The sequence below is a fragment of the Leguminivora glycinivorella genome, chromosome 17 (genome assembly GCF_023078275.1).
Source record: "Leguminivora glycinivorella isolate SPB_JAAS2020 chromosome 17, LegGlyc_1.1, whole genome shotgun sequence".
NCBI classification, from domain to species: Eukaryota; Metazoa; Arthropoda; class Insecta; order Lepidoptera; family Tortricidae; genus Leguminivora; species Leguminivora glycinivorella.
Genome location: NC_062987.1, coordinates 4,547,048 through 4,570,170, shown reverse-complemented (window position 1 = coordinate 4,570,170; position 23,123 = coordinate 4,547,048). Strand labels below are relative to the sequence as shown.

General features: G+C 37.8%; 2 protein-coding genes across 2 annotated transcripts; both read left to right on the top strand.

Annotated features, from left to right (window-relative positions):
- Positions 1-1,462: 1,462 nt before the first annotated feature.
- LOC125235537 (serine protease 3-like) lies at positions 1,463-10,667 on the top strand. Its single transcript, XM_048142128.1, has 2 exons — positions 1,463-1,673; positions 10,381-10,667. Exons 1-2 carry the CDS (start codon positions 1,578-1,580, stop codon positions 10,483-10,485), a joined length of 201 nt encoding a protein of 66 aa, XP_047998085.1. The 5' UTR covers positions 1,463-1,577; the 3' UTR covers positions 10,486-10,667.
- A 751-nt stretch (positions 10,668-11,418) lies between these two features.
- LOC125235536 (brachyurin-like) lies at positions 11,419-16,481 on the top strand. Its single transcript, XM_048142127.1, has 5 exons — positions 11,419-12,551; positions 12,894-13,158; positions 14,190-14,285; positions 15,145-15,338; positions 16,313-16,481. Exons 1-5 carry the CDS (start codon positions 12,321-12,323, stop codon positions 16,415-16,417), a joined length of 891 nt encoding a protein of 296 aa, XP_047998084.1. The 5' UTR covers positions 11,419-12,320; the 3' UTR covers positions 16,418-16,481.
- Positions 16,482-23,123: the final 6,642 nt, after the last annotated feature.

Here is a 23,123-nt window from a genome sequence, read left to right as displayed (position 1 = left end):
ACGATCATTGTCCCGATAGTCGTTTCAGCGATATATTTTGTATTGTTTTGTATGTGGTTTTGTATTTTACTTTTATAATCTAGGACACGGCGCGGATAGTCCGACGGGTCCTCTCTCTGCAGCCCTAACCACCGGCAGCTTGGGCCCTACCCCGCTGCTGGCGGCACCCTAGGTTAGGTTTTTTATAATGTGTTTATATATTTTTTATATTGTTTTGTATGTGTCTTTGTATTTTACTTTTATATTCTATTATAAAAAGCTTAACCTAAGAAGCGAAATAAATAAAGGAAATAAATATGCGTACATAGGTAATTAACGATAAATCATGATGAATTGAAGTCTGCGCCTGGAAGTTGGTCGTGAGAAAAGGATGGCGCGGAGGTAAGATTTATAATTTTCGTAATAAGTAATATGATTTTTTTTATAACATCATAGCTAAAAGTTACTTATTTTTTGTTATTTATATACCTACTGCTCTTCTTCAAGTCCTTATATTCTTGTTTTTCGGTATAGGTACCTACGGCTTAGAATCTTCGCCCCCGCTAGGTAAGCGCTGGAAAGTCTGCGTCTGGAAGTAGGTCGCGAGATACTTGATGAAGATGATGGCAGCACTCGCGAACGTCTTGTGTTTGCAAGTTCCCTAATAATGAAAGTTTTGTTTCACATTTTTATTGGGTAAAATATTGTTTTGTTTTGTAAATGTCATAATTTGTCGCAAGTGTCGCAACTGATTTTCAATGTTAATTTTGTGTCTGAGAAAACCGATTGCTTTTTTTTTGGGAAATATTAAGACCAGCCTTCCACACACGGTTTAAAAACATTAGATAGGAACTTAACTTAACGATCGTTGAGTATCTAGTTCCTAGCCCAAAGTCGATAAGATCGTCGAGACTCGAGACATAATGAAAAACCGGAACAAGATATTTTTTTAATCAAAGTATTTTATTTCATTATTGAATTTGATTTATCATTTGGGTTTTGATGACTCCTTATCACTGACCTAAAGTTTACTTAATTAAATTGAAAACATCAATCTTAAATAGATAAAAATATCAGATAATGAAATTATACAGGCTGTTTTTATTAACCTGCACCAATTTACGAAGTAAATGCATACCTAAGTAGTATCTATTGAGCGCATGCTGAGTGTCTTTAATTTAATAAAGGTATAATTTTATTTACATTAGGTACCTACCCACAATAAACATTGTATTTCCTTATGTACAGTCAACAACACAGTTGTGAATACACAAAAAGTGCCAACAATATGTATACTTGTATAGGTACACACCTTAAATCGTTATTATCGCCAAAATGCCTCACACGATTTTTGATAAATTTATTAATTTGAAAGATAAGATTAAAAATTTCAGGTAGCTCGTTTGAAAGATTAGATTAATATAGAAACATATAAAATAAGAGATTTCAATCTTGCCAGCCTACAACATTTTGATAACAACTATGAAGGTATTAGCTATTTTATTTGCTTTGGCAGTTATTTCCTACGCGACGCGAAGTTGAATGGCGATGTTCCTGCATTTGGTTATCATGGCAAGATTGGCATTCCTTTGGCCAGGATGATACAACAGGCAGAAAATCAAGAGCTGTTAGCTTCAGATGGGCAAGGGACAGTGGGTGATAAAAAAGGCAATATTAGTAAAGTTCCTTACCAAGTAAGTCTACCAGTTTTTTTAATGATTAAATAAAAAAAATAGAATCTAAAATCTGTAAAGAGGGGGTCGTACGAAATCCTCGAAAAGTGCATTCGGCGTTTAACAAATGCTGCTCACATTTCTAAATTAAATGAAATAAAATAAATGCAGTTATTATCTTAAAGAGTGTGTCTACAATTTTTGACTATTCACAATCTCCAATTATTAACGGTGTAATAACTAAACCCACACAAAGTTGACCTAAATGAGAAAAACGTATGTCGCCGTTTAGTAAACTTTGTTAAAAAATTCAATACCTTAGTTATAACATTATGTGATTCTAAAAGCCAGATAAATGGACTACAAGTTTTGAGGTTTTTTATATTTTTCCTCTCAAAGGCAACAAAGAAATTTTACCTTAAATTTAACCTATCGTAAAATTTCCATACATTCGCCATTGCTGTCAGAATTCTCCTTTCGATTAGACGCCGTGAGCGGCTCATCGGAAGCAGACGTGTCGCCGGTCGCTCCGCGTTGACAATTAAATTTGACAGAAAATAGTGTACGTACACGAAAAACCATACCAGTGTAAAACTGTGCTCAAAATAAATAGGGTAAATCGATAATGTCAGGTGGAGATCCAATCTCATTTAAAGTTTAAAGGTGCATGGCTTGTGCATAAAAAATAAATAAAAATATATCACATTATTAAAGAAAATAACGAACACAACCGAATGAGTATAAATGATTTCATTCTAGTTCGGTTAAATTGAAAAAAGTTTCATGTTTTCTTTTACTCATCGGAATACATTTTCATTACGCTGGTATTAACAGTACGTCATTTTAAAAATATATATGACAGGTTGTTTAGAAAGTTAACGCTCGTTTTGAATGGCACTTCTCCATTCAACTATACCATATGTTCATGGAACAGTCACCAGCATAAGTATATGCCTATGAACGGCCGTGACAACATATCCGATTCTTTATAGGGGCCAAGTATATGACGACATATTCCCGGCAAAAAATTGTGATGCTCCGTGACCGGCAAAAACATAGTCTCTCTTTCTAGCGTCTCGCGAGCGTAGCGTCGGGCCAACTGTATGGAAAAAGACGCCGCGTCGCGTCGGCGCAGCTTAGCCATACAGTTGGCCCGACGCTACGATCGCGAGACGGTAGATGTGGGAGGGTCCTTATCCGTATAAATATCTGATCGGGTCGCTTAAAAATATTTGATTCCTTATAAAAATCTAAATTACACTCTCACTCGCATAATTATCTATCCATTGTTAAAGCAAATATATATCTTACGGGCTAGAAATCATTAATATGTAATTAAAGTGCAATAACAAACCCTACCTTAGTTGCCTTAGAGCGGTAAATTGTATGAGGTGATTTGACATCTCACGAAACACGTGCAGTATTATATTGTCATTGCATATGTCTGTCTCATCTGTTCTTAAACTATGACAACTGAACTTATTACAAATCTGATATCAGATGCCTTTTTACAAGCTTTTATTCAACTTGCCTTGTTAGTATCTTAGTTTGGGTCAAAACGTAGAAGCTAAATTTGACCCACTTTCCGGTTTCCGATTGAGCTGAAATTTTGCACACATAAATGTAAATCACGTGACAATGCAATTATATTATGGTATCATGGAGGTGATCTGATGATGGAGCAGAAAGGTGGTCAGAGGAACTCTGTTATGAAACGTCGTATCCCCATTGAGTAAGGGGTTTTTAGAAACATCTCGGAGAGCAATTGAACAATTGATTGAATTGAATTGAGCGGATTGTTGAAAGAAAGGTACAGTCGGCTAAGGTAAAGCTTGTGCCAAAAATGAAATTTTTGCAAAAAAACTTATTATAAATTGGGAGGTGTAATTTTTTATTATCTCTGCATTTCATTGAGAAGAAAAACCGGCCAAGAGCGCGTCGGGCCACGGTCAGTGTAGGGTTCCGTAGTTTCCGACATTTTACATATTGACAATTTAAAAAATACCGTAATTTGGGGTGAATAGGGTTCCGGGGGTATATAATGCTATTATATTTTTCCACATATTCCTTCTATTTTCCGCAATAAAAAGTAGGAAAATAATATATTTAGGGGCATGAAAATGTCTGTCAAAGTTGGCATTCAAATTTATTGGATTATTTACTCATTTTAACTTCATTTTTGTGTGAAATTTTGCTAAGAATTTGTTCGTTATCCTTTTGAATGTAGTGTATACCTACACTTCTAAAGTTTATGTTTAACAGAAAATCATAAGACATATCGTCACTACTTTTAAACAATCTCGTATCTCATGCTTCTCCTCAAAGTTAAAACGCAGTAAGTCTATATGGTGTCAGGCGCACGCGCAGGCGCCGGTCGCGCGCGCGCTCACGCTGCTCAACTCCGTGCTCGAGGCCCAGCCCCAGTGCGATCTCTTTAAATAAATATAAATAAATAAATAAATAGTGGGTACACCTTACAAAGATCAACTTACCCCCAAACTAAGCAAAGCTGTACTACGGGTGCTAAGCGACGATATACATACTTAAATAGATAAATACATACTTATATATACTTATATACATAGAAAACATCCATGACTCAGGAAAAAATATCTGTGCTCATCACACAAATAAATGCCCTTACCGGGATTCGAACCCAGGACCGCGGCTCAGCAGGCAGGGTCACTGTCACTACCGACTGAGCCAGACCGGTCGTCGTTTATACCTCAATGTATTGCTTTGATAGTGCGATGGGGCAAGTTATAACAGAATGCAAGAAGATGTTAGAAAGAGAGATGCCTGAGAGTACCATCCCATAGTTTTTTTTTTACCTGTGTGTCTTGTTGTTTTTTATCAGTGTATTGTTTTATGAATTATAATGTTAATGTTGTAATAATGTATTCCAATTTGTGCCGCTTTGGCTTTAGCTGTAAGGTGCAATTTGTTATTTGAATAAATAAATAAATATGCATTCCATACATACTTACTACAATTTTCTTTTCATTGACAGACCTTAGATACACGTTTTTTTAAAAAGTAGTGACGATATTTTACTTTTTATAATGGTTTTCATGAAGAAAGCGATGCCAGTTGCATCGCTTTCTTCATGAAAACTGTTGGGGAACTTTTACGGGATGAATAAATATCCGCGGCCTGAGGGGTGAATAGGATCAAGAATGGGGGGAATCGGGTCGCAAAGGGGGTGAATAGGTTTACGAAGGGGGTGATTAGGGTCGGAAGAGGGGTGAATTGGGATGTGTAGTCAATGGTTGTCAAATTGTATAAAAGATATATAACTTACCTAAAGTGATGTTTTTATGAATGACCTCTCTGTATATGGACGCAATTTATACGTCAATGTATTGCTTCGTAGTTAGACTAGATACAAGAAATTAACATTTAGAAATGTTAATTACACTTCTGTCAACCTCCACGTTTCACCCATGGTTGCTATAATATAAATGGATTACTTTAAAATAAAAATCATAAGTATGAAACTATACAACTAGGGAAGAAATAATAGTTATTTGTTATACAAGGGGGCAAAGTTGTATTTTAACGCCGAGTGTGGAATTGAAAAACGAGCAAGTGAAAGGATTCTATAGTTGAAACTATACAACATAGGGAAGCGAGGAAACTAAAGTAGTTCCACAGGTGGTTTCATTTAATTTGACTTTATTCAAGGTCAAATTACTTTACCCACTATGGATAAAATGCGTTTTTACCCGCTGGTATTAAAGGACAAAACACGTGTTTCCGAGCTAGTGAGGGGAAAAATTATTTTATTGAATAATTTTTGATTTGTTCTTTTTCAAGTTTATATAAATAATAAATTCTCAATTCGCTCAAAGGTTGGAAGATACACCTTATAGGGATAAGTTCGCCTTTGTACACCATAACTATACTGTATTTATATGTCCTAACTTGTCTTATGTACAATAATGCATGTAGAATAAAGTGTTCACATACATACATACATAAATTGAAATAGATATCATACACGAAAGAAAAAACGACAAGGCCCACTGGTGGCCGAGCCGGGAATCGAACCCGGGTCTTCAGCTTACGCAGCTAACGTCATTACCACTAGGCCACCCGTCCGCCGTGTGGTACCCAACGAAATTTCTCTAGTGTATGTTATCTCTGATAGTCACATTTTGACCACCTCGTATATGAATCTTTAAGGCCCATTTGCACCAACCACTTAACTCAGGGTTAGTGGGCTGTCAACTGTCAAATTCCATGTAAAATGGTGGGTTAACCCTCGGGTTAATCCTCCATCTTCGTTGGTGCAAGTGGCACTTAGAGGATTACGGTATAGCGAGAGACATGGCGGATTCGATTCCCGGCTCAGCCACAAGGGGGCCTTGTCGTTCTTACTTTCGTGCGTGATATCTATTTCAATGCATAAGCATGAAAACGGTTATGACTTTATTTTCAAGTAAGTAATTTTTACTGATAAACTTTTTTTTTGCCATTTAATTTTGTAAGGTATGCTCCCAGCCGAAGATCAGTGCTGATGAAGAGGCACCAAAGAAAACACGTCCGTTCCATACAAGATTTATTAGCAGAGAGCGAAAATATAAACCTACCCACAATCAGTCGGCGCCTAATTACTAAACTACCCACATATGTCACAAATTTATTTCAAAAAAACTTAAGTCATTATCAGTTTGCCGTTAATATTTGTGGGGTTTGAAATTGGACCAGAAGTGATATTAAAAAAAAAAACTATACATTTATAACCTTTTGAATTTTGGAAGTCGGTTAAAAAATCCGGCCAAATGAGAATCTTTTTTCGCACAATTGTAAAACTAAATTATCTTTACTAGTTACCTAAATACTAAATGAAATAAAATGAAATGAAATGAAATATTTATTTGTCAATAAAAATGGGTGTACATAAAAGATCTTATTCTATGAAAAGTATCTCCACTTTCAGCCTATTATAGACATACAAATAAAATGACCTTAACAACTATATTTACAAAACTTATAACTATATTTACATTGGGATTTAAGGAATGTCAGGTGCAAAGTGTTCCGAGTTGCCATAATACATTTTTTCCAAACACCACTTGTATAATTCTGATTTGAAATTCGGCAATTCTAGTTCCTTCAGATCATTAGGAAGGTGGTTATAAATTTTTACACACATGATTACTATATTTTTATTAACGAGGGCAGATGTTGTTCCCGGGTAATGTAGGTTTAATCCATGACGAGTATTATACCTCGAGGTGGAGGCAAAACTACAGAAAGAGTTAATGTTACTTTTTACAAATAAACACGCCTCATAAATATAAAGAGAATAAAGTGTTAAAACCTTTAATTCTCGAAAGATTGGTCGACATGAGTCAGTTTGACTGACGCCGTATACTGCTCGCAAGCATTTTTTTTGTAGCAAAAATACCTTTGGAACGTTTGTACTGTTGCCCCATAGTATTAGGCCATACCTAAGATTTGACATTACGTAACCATGAAAAGCCATAAGGGCGGTTTTAAGTGAAATGACATCTATTGCGACTTAAGTAGTTTACATAAATTAGTACCTAACCCAATTCACCTAGAGACGGCGCTGCACTTTGGGCTACTTAGTACATCGTTTTCTGAAGATTTTGGGTTCATGGGGTCGGAACGGGTATGACCTAACGTAATTTGTGGTGAATAGGGCCAAAACCGACTTTTGAACGTCGATAGCACTTTTTTTATATGTGCCATGCTAATTTTTTACACAAAAAATCTTCCAGCGGTGCACATAGGGGTATTTGACTAAAAAATCTGGCCAAAATTATTTATGTACATTTTTATAAGTAGTTCCATTGTGTCAATCCAAATATGCTATTTTAATTTATTTTTATTTTTTCTTATTTGTATCGAGTAATGGCCAGCGTTGTTAGTGAAATACCCCTATGTGCGGTGTGAACTTCGGTTTGTCTTTGAAAATATGTCGTTTTATTTAGTAATTTTCGCTCACCCTACCGTTGGGGTGAATAGGGAAAAGTGCTAGGGTTGACTCTTTTGGACTACGAACAAAACCTGACCTGTCACGAGCATATTATATTTATTTTACCAAAAAATAAGGAACTAATATGTTATGAGTAGTCGGTTATGTATTAATAAAATAAGTTTATCGAAATCTAGACATAATTATGATAACCTTAAACCAACCTTTATAGTTAGATGGTGCTCTGACGCAGTGAACAAGTAAGTATGGTCGTGGGCAGTGCGGAAAGCGTGTCAAAATATAAGCATAGTTTGTTGCTATTTTTCATGTTTAAATAACTTCTAAACTAACGTAGTGGGTATTCAAGTAAAAGGTTCACAGTGAATATTAGCTTGCCAGAAATGTGTTTCTGCTTAGCTATACCATTGTAAGTATTGAGTTTTGTATCATAAAGTCAAACTAGGCATTTATTACTAATGATTTACCCTGTGGGGTGTCTTTGATCACTTGCATGGGGTAACATTGACCATAATGACACATAGTTGATTATTGTCTGATTATGTCACGGTACTTGTTAAGGCTGATAATTTGATCTCTTCGTGTGATAAATATTGAAACAATTGCAAATAAAGTTTTTAGACGATGGTAGGTAATTTTTATTTTTGATCAAATTAACCCCAAAATAGCGTTAAAGAGTTGTAATATTTGACTTTGTGAACCGTTTTTTTTATCTTTTCTTGAGATAAAATACTTTTGCAAAGGATTACTACATTCGATTACCATTAAAAAAAACATAGGGTATCAAAGTAACCCCAATGTCAGTTTAAGTTTGATCTCATAGTTTTTTTTTCTACGTACATTATTTTGTTACCTTTCTAGATTTTTAGCAGGAAAAGACTAAAAAAGTTGATGGGCCCATTTTTTTTTCTTTCTATATAGAAGAGGTAAAATCACCCATTAAATGTAGAAGCTAGAGAAGTTTAAATTCCCAAATTGGTCAATGTAATCCCAGTTTACGGTAGACACCGTGAACCTATTCTAATAATTCTCTTTTTATTTGAAAGAAAAATCGTTATGATACTAAAATATGCAATTTAAGATAAAAATGCTTTTCATATATAGTTACAAACTTAGTTCAGAATTTTTTTTTGTACAACTTTTATAAATTGTTCTACCTATCAAGTTCAAAATATTTTTCCTAGAAAGTCATTATAAAGTCCTGCTTTTGAGATTTTTTTCATATTTGAGAAAACAACCCTTATTGCCTGAAATACGGCAGTGATATTGACATTGACATTTGCTTTTTCGTATTTTGATGGTATTTTGACTGCACTGTTGTATTTTTTGCCATGCTAATTTGAACCTTATCTCTGAGCGATGTTTTTTAATTTTCAGTGACGTCAGCACGTCACAGATGTTTATGACATAACATCTAGGTTTTTAGCCATTTAAAAGAAACTACAAGGGGCTTTACAGACGTGGCGACTGCAACTGGTACAGGGCCTAATAAGCCATAATTTAAAATTATATTGTGATTTTTATATGTATTTGTGTTTTATTTAATACTAAGTATGAGTTTCAACATTTTCAACTCAAGAAACTGAAATTAAGAGAAGAGACTCGGAAATTGGGTAAGATCAAGAGTCTGATGCAGATGGCGATGGCGGTATTGGATAAGATAAGATATGCGTCGATATTCCCTGTCTTTCTTTGTGTCTCTGACTTGACTGCTGCTAGCTGTACTCTATTCATTAGGTTTTTATTTTATACACATACTTTATTTTTGTATCAAACTAAATGATAAAAAAACCTAACGACCAAAAAGAATAAAGAAAATATCTGATAGTCTTTAATACAACCCGCATATACGTAATGCACAGCACAGGCCTCTGAAGACCTGCAGGGCAATCATGGTCGCACGATAAATGATAAAACATCGGGCCGTCCATAGGGCTGAATGTTTTATCATTTATCACGCGACCATAATTGTCTGCCTGGAGGTATCGGCCTTCACACACGACTTTGAATAATGTTTGCGGGGATAGGCAGGCTGACGATTTTTAATCTAAGTATAGAAAAGTAACGCAAAATGAAGTGCAAAGTAATTTGAAATACACCTAGATAAACAATCAACTGAGTAAGGAACGTTATCTACATATTTAGGTAAATTTAAGTCACATGAGACATGAACAGAGAAGGAAAGCTAGATGATGCGTATTTTTTCTCTGTCTTCTTGTGTGCTACCTTTTTTACAGTTTTAATTTCTCAAAGGTCAGTAGTTGACTACAAACTCAAAATAACACTCTTGAAAAAAATTAAGGGTCACTGACCTTTCACAGTAAATTGAGGTAGTGTGAATGAAGGGTGTGTGTGTGTGTAATGGGGTAATTTAACAGATTCTGAAAATTCTCCCTGCTCTACCCCCTCTTAATACCGAGAGAGAAATAGAGAGCTGGAAGAGCTAATGGCGGTGCCTAATATAATTGGCGAGATCAAAGCCACACGACTCCGCTGGCTTGGCCACCTGGAAAGGATGGGAGAGGATCGTGGTGTGAGAAGAGCATATGTGGGACGCCCAGGTGGAAAACGTCCGCGTGGGCGTCCCAGATATCGCTGGTGCGAGGAAGCCCTGAAAGACCTGTCCGCACTTGGTGTACCCAACTGGCGTGAAGTGGCGCAGGATAGGGCAGAGTGGCGATCTCTTGTATCGGAGGCCAAGATCCTTTTTGGGTCGCTGAGCCAGTGAAGTAAGTAAGTACTTCTTAATACCATTATTTTCAGATTGGCGTGACATCGTTCGGCTCTGCTGATGGTTGCGCTGTCGGTTTGCCTGCTGGTTACGCCAGAGTCACGTCCTATGTGTCTTGGATTACCTCCGTGAATTAAAATTAAGATGAACCTACTGTGTTTTTTTAATTTGACTGTTTCCTACTACTTACTACTTTGAGGTCATATTATATTTTACAACCTGATAGGTACACTATTACTAATTCTCTTACCACCTTATATACTTCAGCAATTCCCGTTAAGTTTGTACATTTGGATCACGTCTCCGATTTGGATAAAAATTGGTGGGCTGATAGAGTCCATGATGCTGAGCAAGATCCGCTAGGTTTCCCAAAATGTCCTATGTAGTTTGTATGAAACCTTCCTTTTTTGTTACCAGATTTCTATACATTTTCGGTAACAAAAAAGGAAAGTTTCATACAATCAACCTAGGACATTTTGGGAAACCTAGTGGATCCTGCTCAGCATCGTGGACTCTATCAGCCTACCAATTTTTATCCAAATCGGAGACGTGATACAAATGTACAAACTAAACGGGAATTGCTGACTTAATACTTGATTTTTCGTTTAAAATATTCAACAAGACAAAAGTTACCTAGGAAGAGTTTAATAGGAACTCTAACTGGCCATACCTATTATTCAACTTGGGACTTAAGTATTTACAATTACGTTGTGTTTCATTACCATTCTGTTTAGAAACGTTAATGCAACATAATTTTCACAGAAACTAATTTAATTAATGACAACTAAAGAACACATACATTTCAATCTAATGGGCAAACAGGAAAATTACAAATCGTCACTACTTTTAAAAAAACTTGTATCTTCGTCTGTCAATGAAAATAAAATTGTAGTAGGTAAGTATGTATGGAATGCATATAGACTTACTGCGTTTTAATTTTGAGGAACAGCGTGAGATACGAGATTTTTTAAAAGTAGTGACGAAATGCTCCACTTCTCACTTCCCATTAGTGCAACATCGACCACTTATTTTATTTTGCTAACCGCGTATGAAAGAAGTTCACGCCAGTCATAAAAGTAATCCTTATATCATTTACAATAAATTCGTTTATTTCACGACTTGGCGATTGAGATAAGAGGTTTTCAAAAGAAAGTAACACAGCTTATCAAGAGGGTCGTAACGTCCATGATTTTCAGTTTGAACATGTCGTTTTTATAATGTATTTAGTCAGGCAATTAAGCTCACGTGTACGTTCTGTTGCTAAGTGCACTGCGGTCGCAGGTTTGAGTGCTTTTATGGGGCACTAGAGTGAAGTTATCAGTTTCTGGTAAGAGGAAGCAACATATTAATACCTAGTGGTTGCGGTTGTGAGTCATAGAAGTGGATCGTAGCAACTAGAAATTTCTAAAATATGTGTTCCTTCGTTACTAAATGACATGAAAATCGGTTAAGGTTCATTAGAGTAATTTCGAAAGTCGTCTAATTTCGAAAGTCCTATAAAAACCACCATTATTTCCATCATATTGAAATTCCCCTTTCGAAATTACCCGACCATTTCTGTGTTTCGAAATTACCCTAATGCACCTTACAAATTTTATGAATTTAGGTACCTACTTAAAGTCAGTAACGATGGTATTGATAGAAACAACGCGCGAAATGTATTTGCCATCTTGGTTTTCCAAAGTTTTGCATGAATGTTTTGTAACATACGACATGACATACCTAACTAGACTATTATTATTGATAAACTACCTATTGATATTTTTATCATCTCACTTACTCGCTGTCACACTATTTATTTTCATACACGAGTGCTCAAGATAGCCCAAAAACTTGAAGCGTTTTATATTGATAAGGTGTGAATCATACACAGTCCGACGTCTTCAATATAACTTAAAAAACTATTCTATATGTTACAGTAATATATTAATTTTATTTTACCAAGAAACATTTATAAACACATTCTCAGAATATGTTTAACTACATAAAAGTAATTTCATTGTTAATGTTGTATGTGTTTGTGGTAACAAATGCTTTCGTGATAAATTATAAAACAAAAACATCAAATATATTCGGTGTATATGATTATCATCGAAATATCGGCATACCACTGGCTGAAAAAATACGAAAACTTGAAAGTGAAATCAGCATGCAGCGGATCACTGGTGGATTAGTGACGGAAATCGAATCAGTGCCTTATCAGGTAAATATCGTTGATTTTTTAATCCTTTATGAGATATTCAAGTGACGTTTTAAGTCGTCACAAACTTATAGCCAAAGTTTTTCCTGGACCGCAATAGTTTTGTAATAATTAAAAATGTTAAAATTATTTATTACTAAATGTACTTTTGGTACAAGCTTCTTTGCATTGTACTACACCTTGGTACTCTTAATATGCACCATAGTATAAATAAGAGATAAACCCCGAATACCTAACAATATCGTCATCGTCATCTCTTGATAATATTTTATGAAATTATGCATGGCGTGTTATTATTTAATGACTGATGTCAATGTTTTTTTATAATCCTATGATTACTTTCAGACAGGTCTCATCATCTCAGTCCTCAACAATCTTTCGATCTGTGGTGGCTCTATAATTTCCCCCACTAAAGTGCTCACAGCGGCTCACTGCTACAATGATGGCAGTTCGACAGCTGAAGCCATACTGGTTGTGCTGGGGTCCAGCCAACTGTTTTTTGGAGGCACGAGGGTTGATGCAGTGGATGTGATCGCCCATCCTGGGTTCAATCCTGCAACGGTAGAAAATGATATTGCTGTTGTGCAAGTACCAAGTGTCGTATTTTCTTGTAAGTTATTGATTCTGGTTAAATAGTTTGAAAATTTTAATTACAATACAAATATTATATTTTTAAAAATCAAACTTGAACAACTTTAAAATAATAACCTAACCACAAAATTAAAATTTTGAAAAAACCCCCGACTGCGACATAGTTGACCGATTTTCATGAAACATGGCTAAGAACACTCCCGACTAACTCAGCTTTCAGACAAAAAAAAACTAAATCTAAATCGGTTCATGCGTTCGGGAGCTACGGTGCCACAGACAGACACACACACAGACAAACAGACAGACAGACAGACAGACAGACAGACAGACAGACAGACAGACAGACAGACAGACAGACAGACAGACAGACACGTCAAACTTATAACACCCCTCCGTTTTTGCGTCGGGGGTTAAAAATAAATATCGTGACACTTTGTGACACGAATCCCAATTTAGTTGGTACCTACATGTATTAGGGTAAGCTAAACAGTCCGTAGTGTACTTGTGTCAAATCGCATACGGGTTCACGAGACGTGTAAATGGATCCTTAGCTTTGCACGAATGACTACTCGTTGGCACTAATATGCTAGGACGAGTGAGGTGCATAAAATTACGTAGTGTTATTATAAAACCCGTGGTAAGGCCACTTGTATCAATTTTTTTAAAGACAAAACGACTCCAAATTAAATAAAATACCTTTGCTAATAAGTGCTCTTAAGTGGAACTGGGCTGGACATGTCTGCCGCATACACCCTGAACGGTGGGCCAAAATGGTTACCGAGTGGGACCCACGGAACACCGTAGAGTTTGGTCTGCCTGAACCCCGGCCTGCACCCTCTGAGGGTGCAGGCCGGGGTTCAGGCAGACCAAAAAAGAGAATTCTGATGGCGGGATGACTTGAACGCATTCCATCCAAGCTGGCAGAATTATGCACATGACAGGGTTGAGTGGAAGAAGCGAGGGGAGGCCATTGCCCAGCAGTGGGACACTACAACAGGCTAAAAAAAAAAACTTTGCTAATAAACTGAAGTTTGGTCTTAAAATTTTCAGCGCAGATCCAACCAGTAGCCCTGCCTTCGGGCGAAGTAAATATGGATTTCGCCGGATACCAGGCGCTCGCCTCCGGCTTCGGAATGACAAGCGACGGTTGGTAATTTATAGTACATCCGAGGCAATTAAAGATATTAAAGTTCAGCTGTTAAATAATTTTGTGCGATGAGATATCTGTTTTGAAATTGATAATGAAAACGCGTTTATGCTAGCAACGCGCTAGCATTTTCGTCATTTACATCCGCAAGTAGGTAGATAATTAAATGTCTACTTCGAAAGTGACAGAACATAATTTACAATTTAGCTATATTAAAAAACATGTTGTTTACTTGATCAATCTTCTAAATCGACAAATCGACCGATTAGTGTGGTAAAATCCACAAGGGTACGTGGATGTGCAATCATCATCATTAGTTGCGGATGAAACAACGCACCAAAAGTATCTGACATACTGAATAACGTTTCTAAATAAAGATAAATATGTACATTTCGCGGACAGAAATGCCTTAAGTTTAATTATTAATTCTATGCTTGAACACCCATCAGTAGTTATTTTATCCGCTACTCCTGATGCCGTCTGTACCTCAGCATTACACTCCCCTTCAGGGTAAGCAATTTAAAAATTACTTATTTTTAACGTGTCACGTTTGTGTCGTATATTTTCTTTATTCAGAAACGGAATAATAAGACTTGTACTTGTACTTGTGTCGGTTTACTGTTAACACCCACACTCATGCCCACACGTTTAAAGTCAAGGAATGAGGAGGCACACTGACATTTTATCCCGCCAGGCGGCGCCTGTGTAAGTGCCTAGGCATGTCACTGTCATTCATATGTGAGAGAGAGAAAAAACACGTATGAAACTCTTTATCTGTGCAATGGACTAATATGGTGGCGCCATCTGTCATAACCTTTCAGTGTGCCTCCTCATTTGGACATTATAATTTCTTTTCAGACAACGACATAGAGTTACTCCAAACTCTGTCGTCAGTGACAGTTCCTGTCATCAGTAACGCTGAATGTGCAGCAGTTTACGGCGGTTTTATCCTAAGCCAGCACCTCTGCACGAGCGGCGCGGGTGCTAAGGGTACATGCGGTGGAGACTCGGGAGGCCCGTTGGTGGTGGAACTGGACTCCAGTAATGTTTTGGTGAGTGAGGGCATTCTACCGAAATATCTACGCAGAAGTTAAATACGCCAAATAGTAGAAATGTGGATCGGATTAGGGTAAAAAGTGAGGTTTTTTTTTTGAAATATTATTCAGTATCGTATTTGGACCTAATAGATTGACGACCGATCTGGTGTAGTTGGTAAGACCCTGCCTGCTAAGCTGACAATCTTTGTTTCGAAACCTAGTAAGAGCATGATAATGGTAATGTGCAATGAGCACAGATATTAAAACATAGTACCTAACACTTGGTACTTGAGTCATGAAGTTTCTTATTAACGTATTTGTTTATTATATTATTAACCTACCATACGAGTTTTCTTGAGGTTTCTGTCATACTATGGGGACTTATTCAATCTGTGTACTTAAGGAAGTCCTGTAATAATCAAGTAGAATTTTATTTTCACTAATGGAGTGTAGAGAATAATTGCTCATTAGTAGCAGTGTTACATGAGCTACTTGCATGCAAAGTTTCATGCTTTCAACCGGATGGAGTTGTACTTTGAGCTAAGAACCCGGACCATGATAACTTTTAATAACATTTGATAACTTACTTTAAGTTAAGCGGTTTATTCCATACATTAAAGTATATAGATAGATTATTACGATGATAAACAAAATTTGGCAGTCTATCGGGATGTCCATCTTGCACTGAAAATGAGGTCTACTTACTTTCACTGAAAACAAATAGTTACATTGACAAAAAACTAAATTTGTAGTCAAATTGCATTGAATAGTTAAGATATTTTGATATATTGACAAAGGATTAGAACATTTAGAACCATTTTGACAATTTGACCCATATCCTTTACTTGATATGTGTGTGATCTAATAAACTATACATTTTTCTTTATATTTCCGAGGTAGGTACGTGTTTTTCTGTCTTCGTTTTCACTAAGGCCATATAAAGAAAATCTACTCGTAATATATTGGGTAAGTATTTTTTATGTTTACAGATTGGCATTACGTCTTTCGGAGCCGAGTTCTGCACGTTATCGTACCCGTCCGCTTATGTCCGGGTATCGGAATACTTAGAATGGATATCAGCACAGATAGTCTAAGGTGTTACGTATTTACAAATACCGACTACTCGTAAACAAAGTCTAATAAAAGTAACATAATGGATATTGGGTGTTTTTCTGAGGTCTAATAGTTTCGGGAGTGCATGGATTAGTCTCCTTAACCCCTCATATGCTGCCTGTTAAATTAATTACTGAAATTTTAGTAATTATTTTAACAGGAATTTATTTCTTCAGCAATTTAAAATGTTATAACTAAAAAAAAAAATTGACATTTGAAGAAATAGATTAATATTTCTACCACCGGTCCATGTCTTAGCATACGATTAAGTTTCTCACCTTCCCTTTTCACTTCACCAAACCAGACTACACTATACCTACATCAAAAGATAGGTACCACGAAGTCTTAGCACAGAATATATAATAGTACAAGTACAGAAGGCCCACTGCTTTGATGTTCACGAAATGCCGCCTTTTTAAATACCTACAAAATTCTTACAAAGAAACGAGCCGCACGTGCGCGGCGTCCGGTAATAGTTACCAATGGATCCAAACGAATTAATACTCACATAAAATGTTATACTATTATATTCAAGTCTTGGGTACTTTCTAGGTTTATATACTGTATTTATATATTTTTGTTCAAGTTCCAACATCACAAGATTCACAAGCCTTATTGAACTTTTCCGTGGAACTTAATCAGTAGTAGATCTAAGTAAGAATGTCTTATGGTATTTCATCATCATCATCATTATCATTATCAGCCTATCCTCGTCCACTGCTGGACATAGGCCTCTTCTAATGCACGCCACTGCTCCCGATCTTCAGCTAATCTCATCCAGCCAACACCAGCCAACTTGCGGATGTCGTCACTCCATCTTGTCACAGGGCGTCCTGCACCACGTTTACCGAGTCGCGGTCTCCACTCAAGAACCTTTCGGCTCCACCGACCGTCTGTCCTGCGACTAACGTGACCAGCCCACTGCCACTTCAATTTGCTAATCCGGTGAGCTATGTCGGTAACTTTGGTTCTGTGACGGATCACATCATTTCTGATGTGATCCCTCAGAGATACCCCGAGCATAGCCCTCTCCATAGCTCGTTGAGCGACTTTGAATTGGTGGACCAATCCAGCCGTGAGTGCCCACGTCTCGGCACCGTAGGTCATTACAGGTAGGACACACTGGTCGAAGACCTTCGACTTGAGACATTGTGGGATGGGTGACGAGAAGACTCCGCGAAGCTTATGGAATGCTGCCCAGCCCAGCCGAATTCTTCTGTTGGCTTCTCTCTCGAAGCTGTTCTTACCTAGTTGGAGAGTTTGCCCTAGGTAGACATACTCTAGAACAACCTCGAGCGAGATTCCATCAACTGCGATCGGTCCCGGATCAGCGTACTCGTTAAACATAACCTTGGTTTTATCTAAGTTCATCCTAAGACCGATACGCTGCGAAGACCCAGCTAGACTTTGCACCATTTCCTGTAAATCTTGCCGGGTTTTAGCCAGGATGACGATATCATCAGCAAATCGCAAATGTGAGATGTACTCGCCATTCACATTTATGCCACGTCTCGCCCAGTCTAGCATTCTGAACATATCCTCCAACGCGGCAGAGAACAACTTTGGGGATAGAACATCCCCTTGTCTCACCCCACGGCGCAGAAGGATTGGCTCAGTCTGTCCATTCTGGATTACGACGGACATAGTGGCAGCATTATATAGAGATCTCAGCACTTCGATATATCGATAGTCAACCTGGCACCTCAGCAAAGACTCGAGGACAGACCAGATCTCGACGGAGTCAAAAGCCTTCTCATAGTCCACAAACGCCATGCATAGGGGCTGATTATACTCATTTGACTTCTGTATAACTTGCCTTACTGTATGAATGTGGTCTATGGTGCTATAGCCCCTCCGAAAACCAGCCTGCTCCACTGGTTGAGCTTCGTCAAGTCTTCGTGTAAGACGATTCGAGACGACCCTTGAAAAAAGCTTATAGGCATGACTCAGGAGCGAGATTGGTCGGTAGTTCTTCAATAAAGTCTTATCACCTTTCTTGAAGAACAATACCACCAAGCTCCCGTGCCATGCCTTTGGAGTTCTCCCAGAGAAAAGGACTGAGTTAAATATACGCTGAAGCTCCTTCAACACCGGCTTACCGGCAGCTTTCAGCAGCTCCGTCGTAATTCCGTCCGCCCCTGGGGCTTTTCCATTTTTAAGTTGTCCAAGCGCCGTCTCGATTTCGTCTAGGCTGATGTCAGGGAGATCCTCCGTCGCATGACGGGACAAAGTGGCTCTAGGATCCTTTTCGTCCGGCATAGGGTGTGGTGATTGCGACGTATACAATTGGCTGTAGAAATTTTGAACCTCCGAAAGAACCTCCGGCTTAGAAGCGACGACCTCTCCGTTTGATTTGGTCAACTTCGTCAGATGGCTTCTGCCAAGCTGTTGGACGAAAATTTTGGACCCCCGATTCTGCTCAATTGCCCTCTCAATTGAGAGTGTATTGGCGCGTCGGAGGTCGCGTCTTATCAGCTTGGAGATGGTCTTATTGAGAGCCCGCTCTTCTGATGGATTGACAGTCGGATCATTGCGTCGCTTATTCATGTACTCCAGAGTCTCTTTCGAAAGCTTAGACTCCTTGCCTGTACGTCGCAATTTGCACAATTTAGTACCCTCGTCCCGAAGGATTTCTACCACTTCATCGAGTTCCCTGTCGATGTCAACGTCGATTGTGGTTTCTAAGGCAGCATATCGATTTTCCAGTTTTAACTGGAATGTCTCGGAGCCAACAACTGACTGGAGCAGATTTGGCCGGAGCGTGGACTTCATCAAGTGGGTCCGTTCCAGCTTAAAATCAATATTCAGAGATTAATCTTATGGTATTTATTTTATTCAATATGTCTATTTAACTAAGTATTATTAGCCATTCCACACGCGGACATCGCTTAAAAAAACCTCGCAACGTAAAGTAACAATAGAAAGTGCGAACGTGCATTCCGTGAGAACGCGCGCCACCCCTAGGTAGGCCGCGAACTCGCGGCCGCCAGGATGTACTTATAGTAGCGCGGCGATAGAATCGCGGAGTGAGCCGCCCCTGGTCTTAGCAATAAGAACTCTAACAAATTACATGCAAATTATGAAGAGATGTACAATTGTACATGCAAATGTCATCGTTATGGTAAGCTATTATACCTTTTGCTTAAGAACGGCACAAGTATTAAAATAAATAAATAAATTCTTCGGTGACTTCGGAGCGTCCCACTTCTACCTAAATTAGTATGGAGCTGATGCTGATTGACGGACTGATGACTCTACCTATCGCTATCGCATTACTTAACATAACAGGGATATTCAATAAACCTACCGATCACAACAGTTACTAACTGCTTCATAGTTATAGTTCTTTGTCTCTTTTTGTAAAAGCTTAGCAATTAATATTAGTAATTAGTTATAGTAGGTATATAGTACCCTAGGTTTAGTAAGTGTATTAATAGTTCCATTATACATGTTTTTAGTGAGAGCTGTTTAGAAAACAAGCAAATGTTTTATTGCGTGTTTGAAACATTGTCTCCTGGCTCTCCTGCTCGTTTATTTTTGTTTGCTTTCCAAATAAATAAAATAAAATAAAAATATGATTACTATTTAGTAGTAACTTTTCAAAACTTTTCTAGCATATAATCATCCAAATTATAAATCGTACATCCCAATTTAATTGCGTCAAACTTAACCTCACCTCCCCTAAGCGAACAAAATGCGCCCGTCAGCCGCTTGAAAAATGAATGAAGTTATCAAACCCGAGAAGGGAATAATTGAGAACTCGCACAATCGAGATATGATGGATCTCACACCTCTCTCGGCCCATCAAATCGCTCTTCAAAGGGTAAATCTATATTTAAGTGCCCCGAGAACTTGGTTGTAATTACATTTTTATGTTGTAGGGCCCGGGCTTCCTAATGCCCCTTACAAATACGAATATAATAGACCGCTGGGTTGAGATCTTATTCAGACTCTGTTAAGATCTTTCTTCGTATAAATGTTTATTTTATTATTGGATGTGTCGTTTCGTTGTTTGATAAAAATATCCTTGTAATGTAATGCTTTTCATGCTTTATTCAGATGCTTATCATCTTGTTAATATTGTTGCTTTACGTACCTATTTATGAATACAGATAAAATGCTCTCATTTATTACGGGACGGTTTTACCTTAGCCGATTGTGAATTTGGGTAAAAGTTTACTTAAAACGTTAGATATTATTCTCGGTTGTAATAGAACTCTTTAGCAATAAAACCTAGAGAAGATACCTATATAAATAGTTACAGTATTGAGCTTGATTTTTGTGTACCACGATGTTTTTGTTTAATATTCGTGGACAATTAAGAATATTTCTATTTGTAGTTTTTAGATATGGTTTAATTCACCGCAGAATAAGATGATAAGGAAGGTGTTTGATTATCAGACACGAATCAGTGATGTTATTTAAATTTCGAATAAGACCGTTTATACTCCCCTACGACGGCCGGATGGGTGCCCCTACGACGCAAAATAATCTACATAACTTCTTATAGCAGTATCATACAAACTATTTGATCGTTCTAAATACCTACAGAGAAACAGCTATGAAGGCCATAAAAGGGCAAAAGGCAAACTTACACGTAAACAACGACCATAATTCCGAGTAATCCAACAGTCTGGAATACCCTATCAAAGTAATAGGGTTGACACTTTTGACAGAAACAAAAAAAACGGTATGAACAGAAATAAATGTGTCGCCTCAATACTAAACTTGTTAGTAATTAGAAATCTTTCTAATTATCCAAATTTATTTTATTATATACTTACTTATTTCGGCATTGCTGTTTCTATGACGAAATTATTATATTACTGTATATTTTGGTTGACTGGTATAGTGGACCGCCAGTTTCACTTTATTATTTTTTATACTGCGCAATAATTCTGATATAATTATAGAAATAACTATTTAATGATTTTATGCTTATTTTCTTTAGAGAATTATACAAGATAATTCATATACATTCAGCCTCAGCTCAAACATTCAAGTAACAAGTGTGGGACCACTGACCACATTTAATAAATATTATTATTTTCTTAGAAATTTGTCGCCACCAAAACCGAGGACAGAATAGTCCTAGTAAAATAACCTAACCACAAAAATAAAATTTAGAAATACCCCCGACCGCGACATAATGGTTAAGACATGGTTATGACATGGTTAAGGAAAACATGGTTCAGAACACTCCCGACTAACTGAGCTTTCAAACAAAAAAAAACTAAATCGAAATCATCCGTTCGGGAGCTACGATGCCACAGACAGACACACACACACAGACAGACAGACAAACAGACAGACAGATAGACAAGCCGACAGACAGACAGACACGTCAAACTTATAACACCCCGTCGTTTTTGCGTCGGGGGTTAAAAATACTTTATTTGACAACCCTGCGAAGCCATAGGACGGTGTCTCGTCGTGGTTACGACAGGGCGAAACGTACACTTGCCTCATTTTATTTTATTCCGTTGATCATTTTAGCCTTAGGAAAGGCAAGTTCAAAGTCCCCTTTAAAAAAACTTGTATTTAAAGATAAAAGGGAGGCAACACGCCTACCTAACATCGCTATGAAAATAATGAAGGTCTTTTAAACCAGATGTAAATCCCATTATATAAATTCACTAGCTTTTACCCGCGGCTTCGCCCGCGTAATAAAAGTATTCTTATTGAAACGTTTACAAAAAATAAGATTTTCATTTGGATCCGTAGGTTTCTTTGTAGGTACATCTGTCCGCTATTATTTCGATTAAGGTAAAGCGGGGCAATTCTCGACTGGGGGGCCATTGTAACTGATCTATTTGCTGTACGGTCAGCCAAGAACCTTACACTGCTTTTTGGCTGACTGTACCTTACACATATTACTATTGTTTTAAAAGAAATTCTTGCAATGATTGTAGAATTGTTACACAGCGACCACAGCGTAGGTAGTAGGTACGAATATGTATGTATTTTACCTATATAAATATTTATACTGGGGAAACTTCATACAACCCACATAGCCAGTATCTCGACGCTATGGTCGGTAGGGTAAAAAGTACTTCCTTGCATTATCGCTTACAATTTTTTCCAATTTGCTTATACTTATTGCAAACGTAAACATACCTATAAAAGGCAAGCAAACAACGATCTTCTTACAGCACATTGAATATAATAGTTATCACGGATGCAGGATACTCGCCGATGCCTACTTACTAATACCTTCCCACTGAGCCACCTGCATTTTACACTGCCTAGAATCGATAGCCGACCGATTATTCCGACCCCAATCCCTATTCTTATCCCCGTCCCTATCCCTATCCTTGTCCTCGTCCCCGTCCCGTCCCTGTCCCCGTCCCTCCCCTATCCCTATCCCCGTCAAGCGCGGATCCAGCTTCGTGCCCAGGGGGGGGTCACGTGGTCTATTTGTATGGCCAGCCTAGGCTCCAGGGGGGGGGTCATGACCCCCATGACCCCCCCTTGGATCCGCGCATGATCCCCGTCCCCGTCCCCTATTCCTATCCCTATTTCTATCACTATCCCTATCTATACATACATACATACATACAATCACGCCTGTATCCCTATCTATACCTATCCTTATCCCTATCCCTGCCCCTGCCCCTGCCCCTGCCCCTGCCCCTGCCCCTGTCCCTGTCCCTGTCCCTGTCCCTGTCCCTGTCCCTGTCCCTGTCC

What these genes read in the sequence shown, in the direction of transcription:
- LOC125235537 (XM_048142128.1), top strand. Translation starts at nt 1,578, where the DNA reads ATGATACAACAGGCAGAAAATCAAGAGCTGTTAGCTTCAGATGGGCAA. An exon ending in TTAGTAAAGTTCCTTACCAA is followed by an intron (nt 1,674 to 10,380) that starts GTAAGTCTACCA and finishes CATTATTTTCAG; the next exon opens with ATTGGCGTGACATCGTTCGG.
- LOC125235536 (XM_048142127.1), top strand. Translation starts at nt 12,321, where the DNA reads ATGTTTAACTACATAAAAGTAATTTCATTGTTAATGTTGTATGTGTTT. An exon ending in CTTCGGAATGACAAGCGACG is followed by an intron (nt 14,286 to 15,144) that starts GTTGGTAATTTA and finishes ATTTCTTTTCAG; the next exon opens with ACAACGACATAGAGTTACTC. An exon ending in TGGACTCCAGTAATGTTTTG is followed by an intron (nt 15,339 to 16,312) that starts GTGAGTGAGGGC and finishes TTATGTTTACAG; the next exon opens with ATTGGCATTACGTCTTTCGG.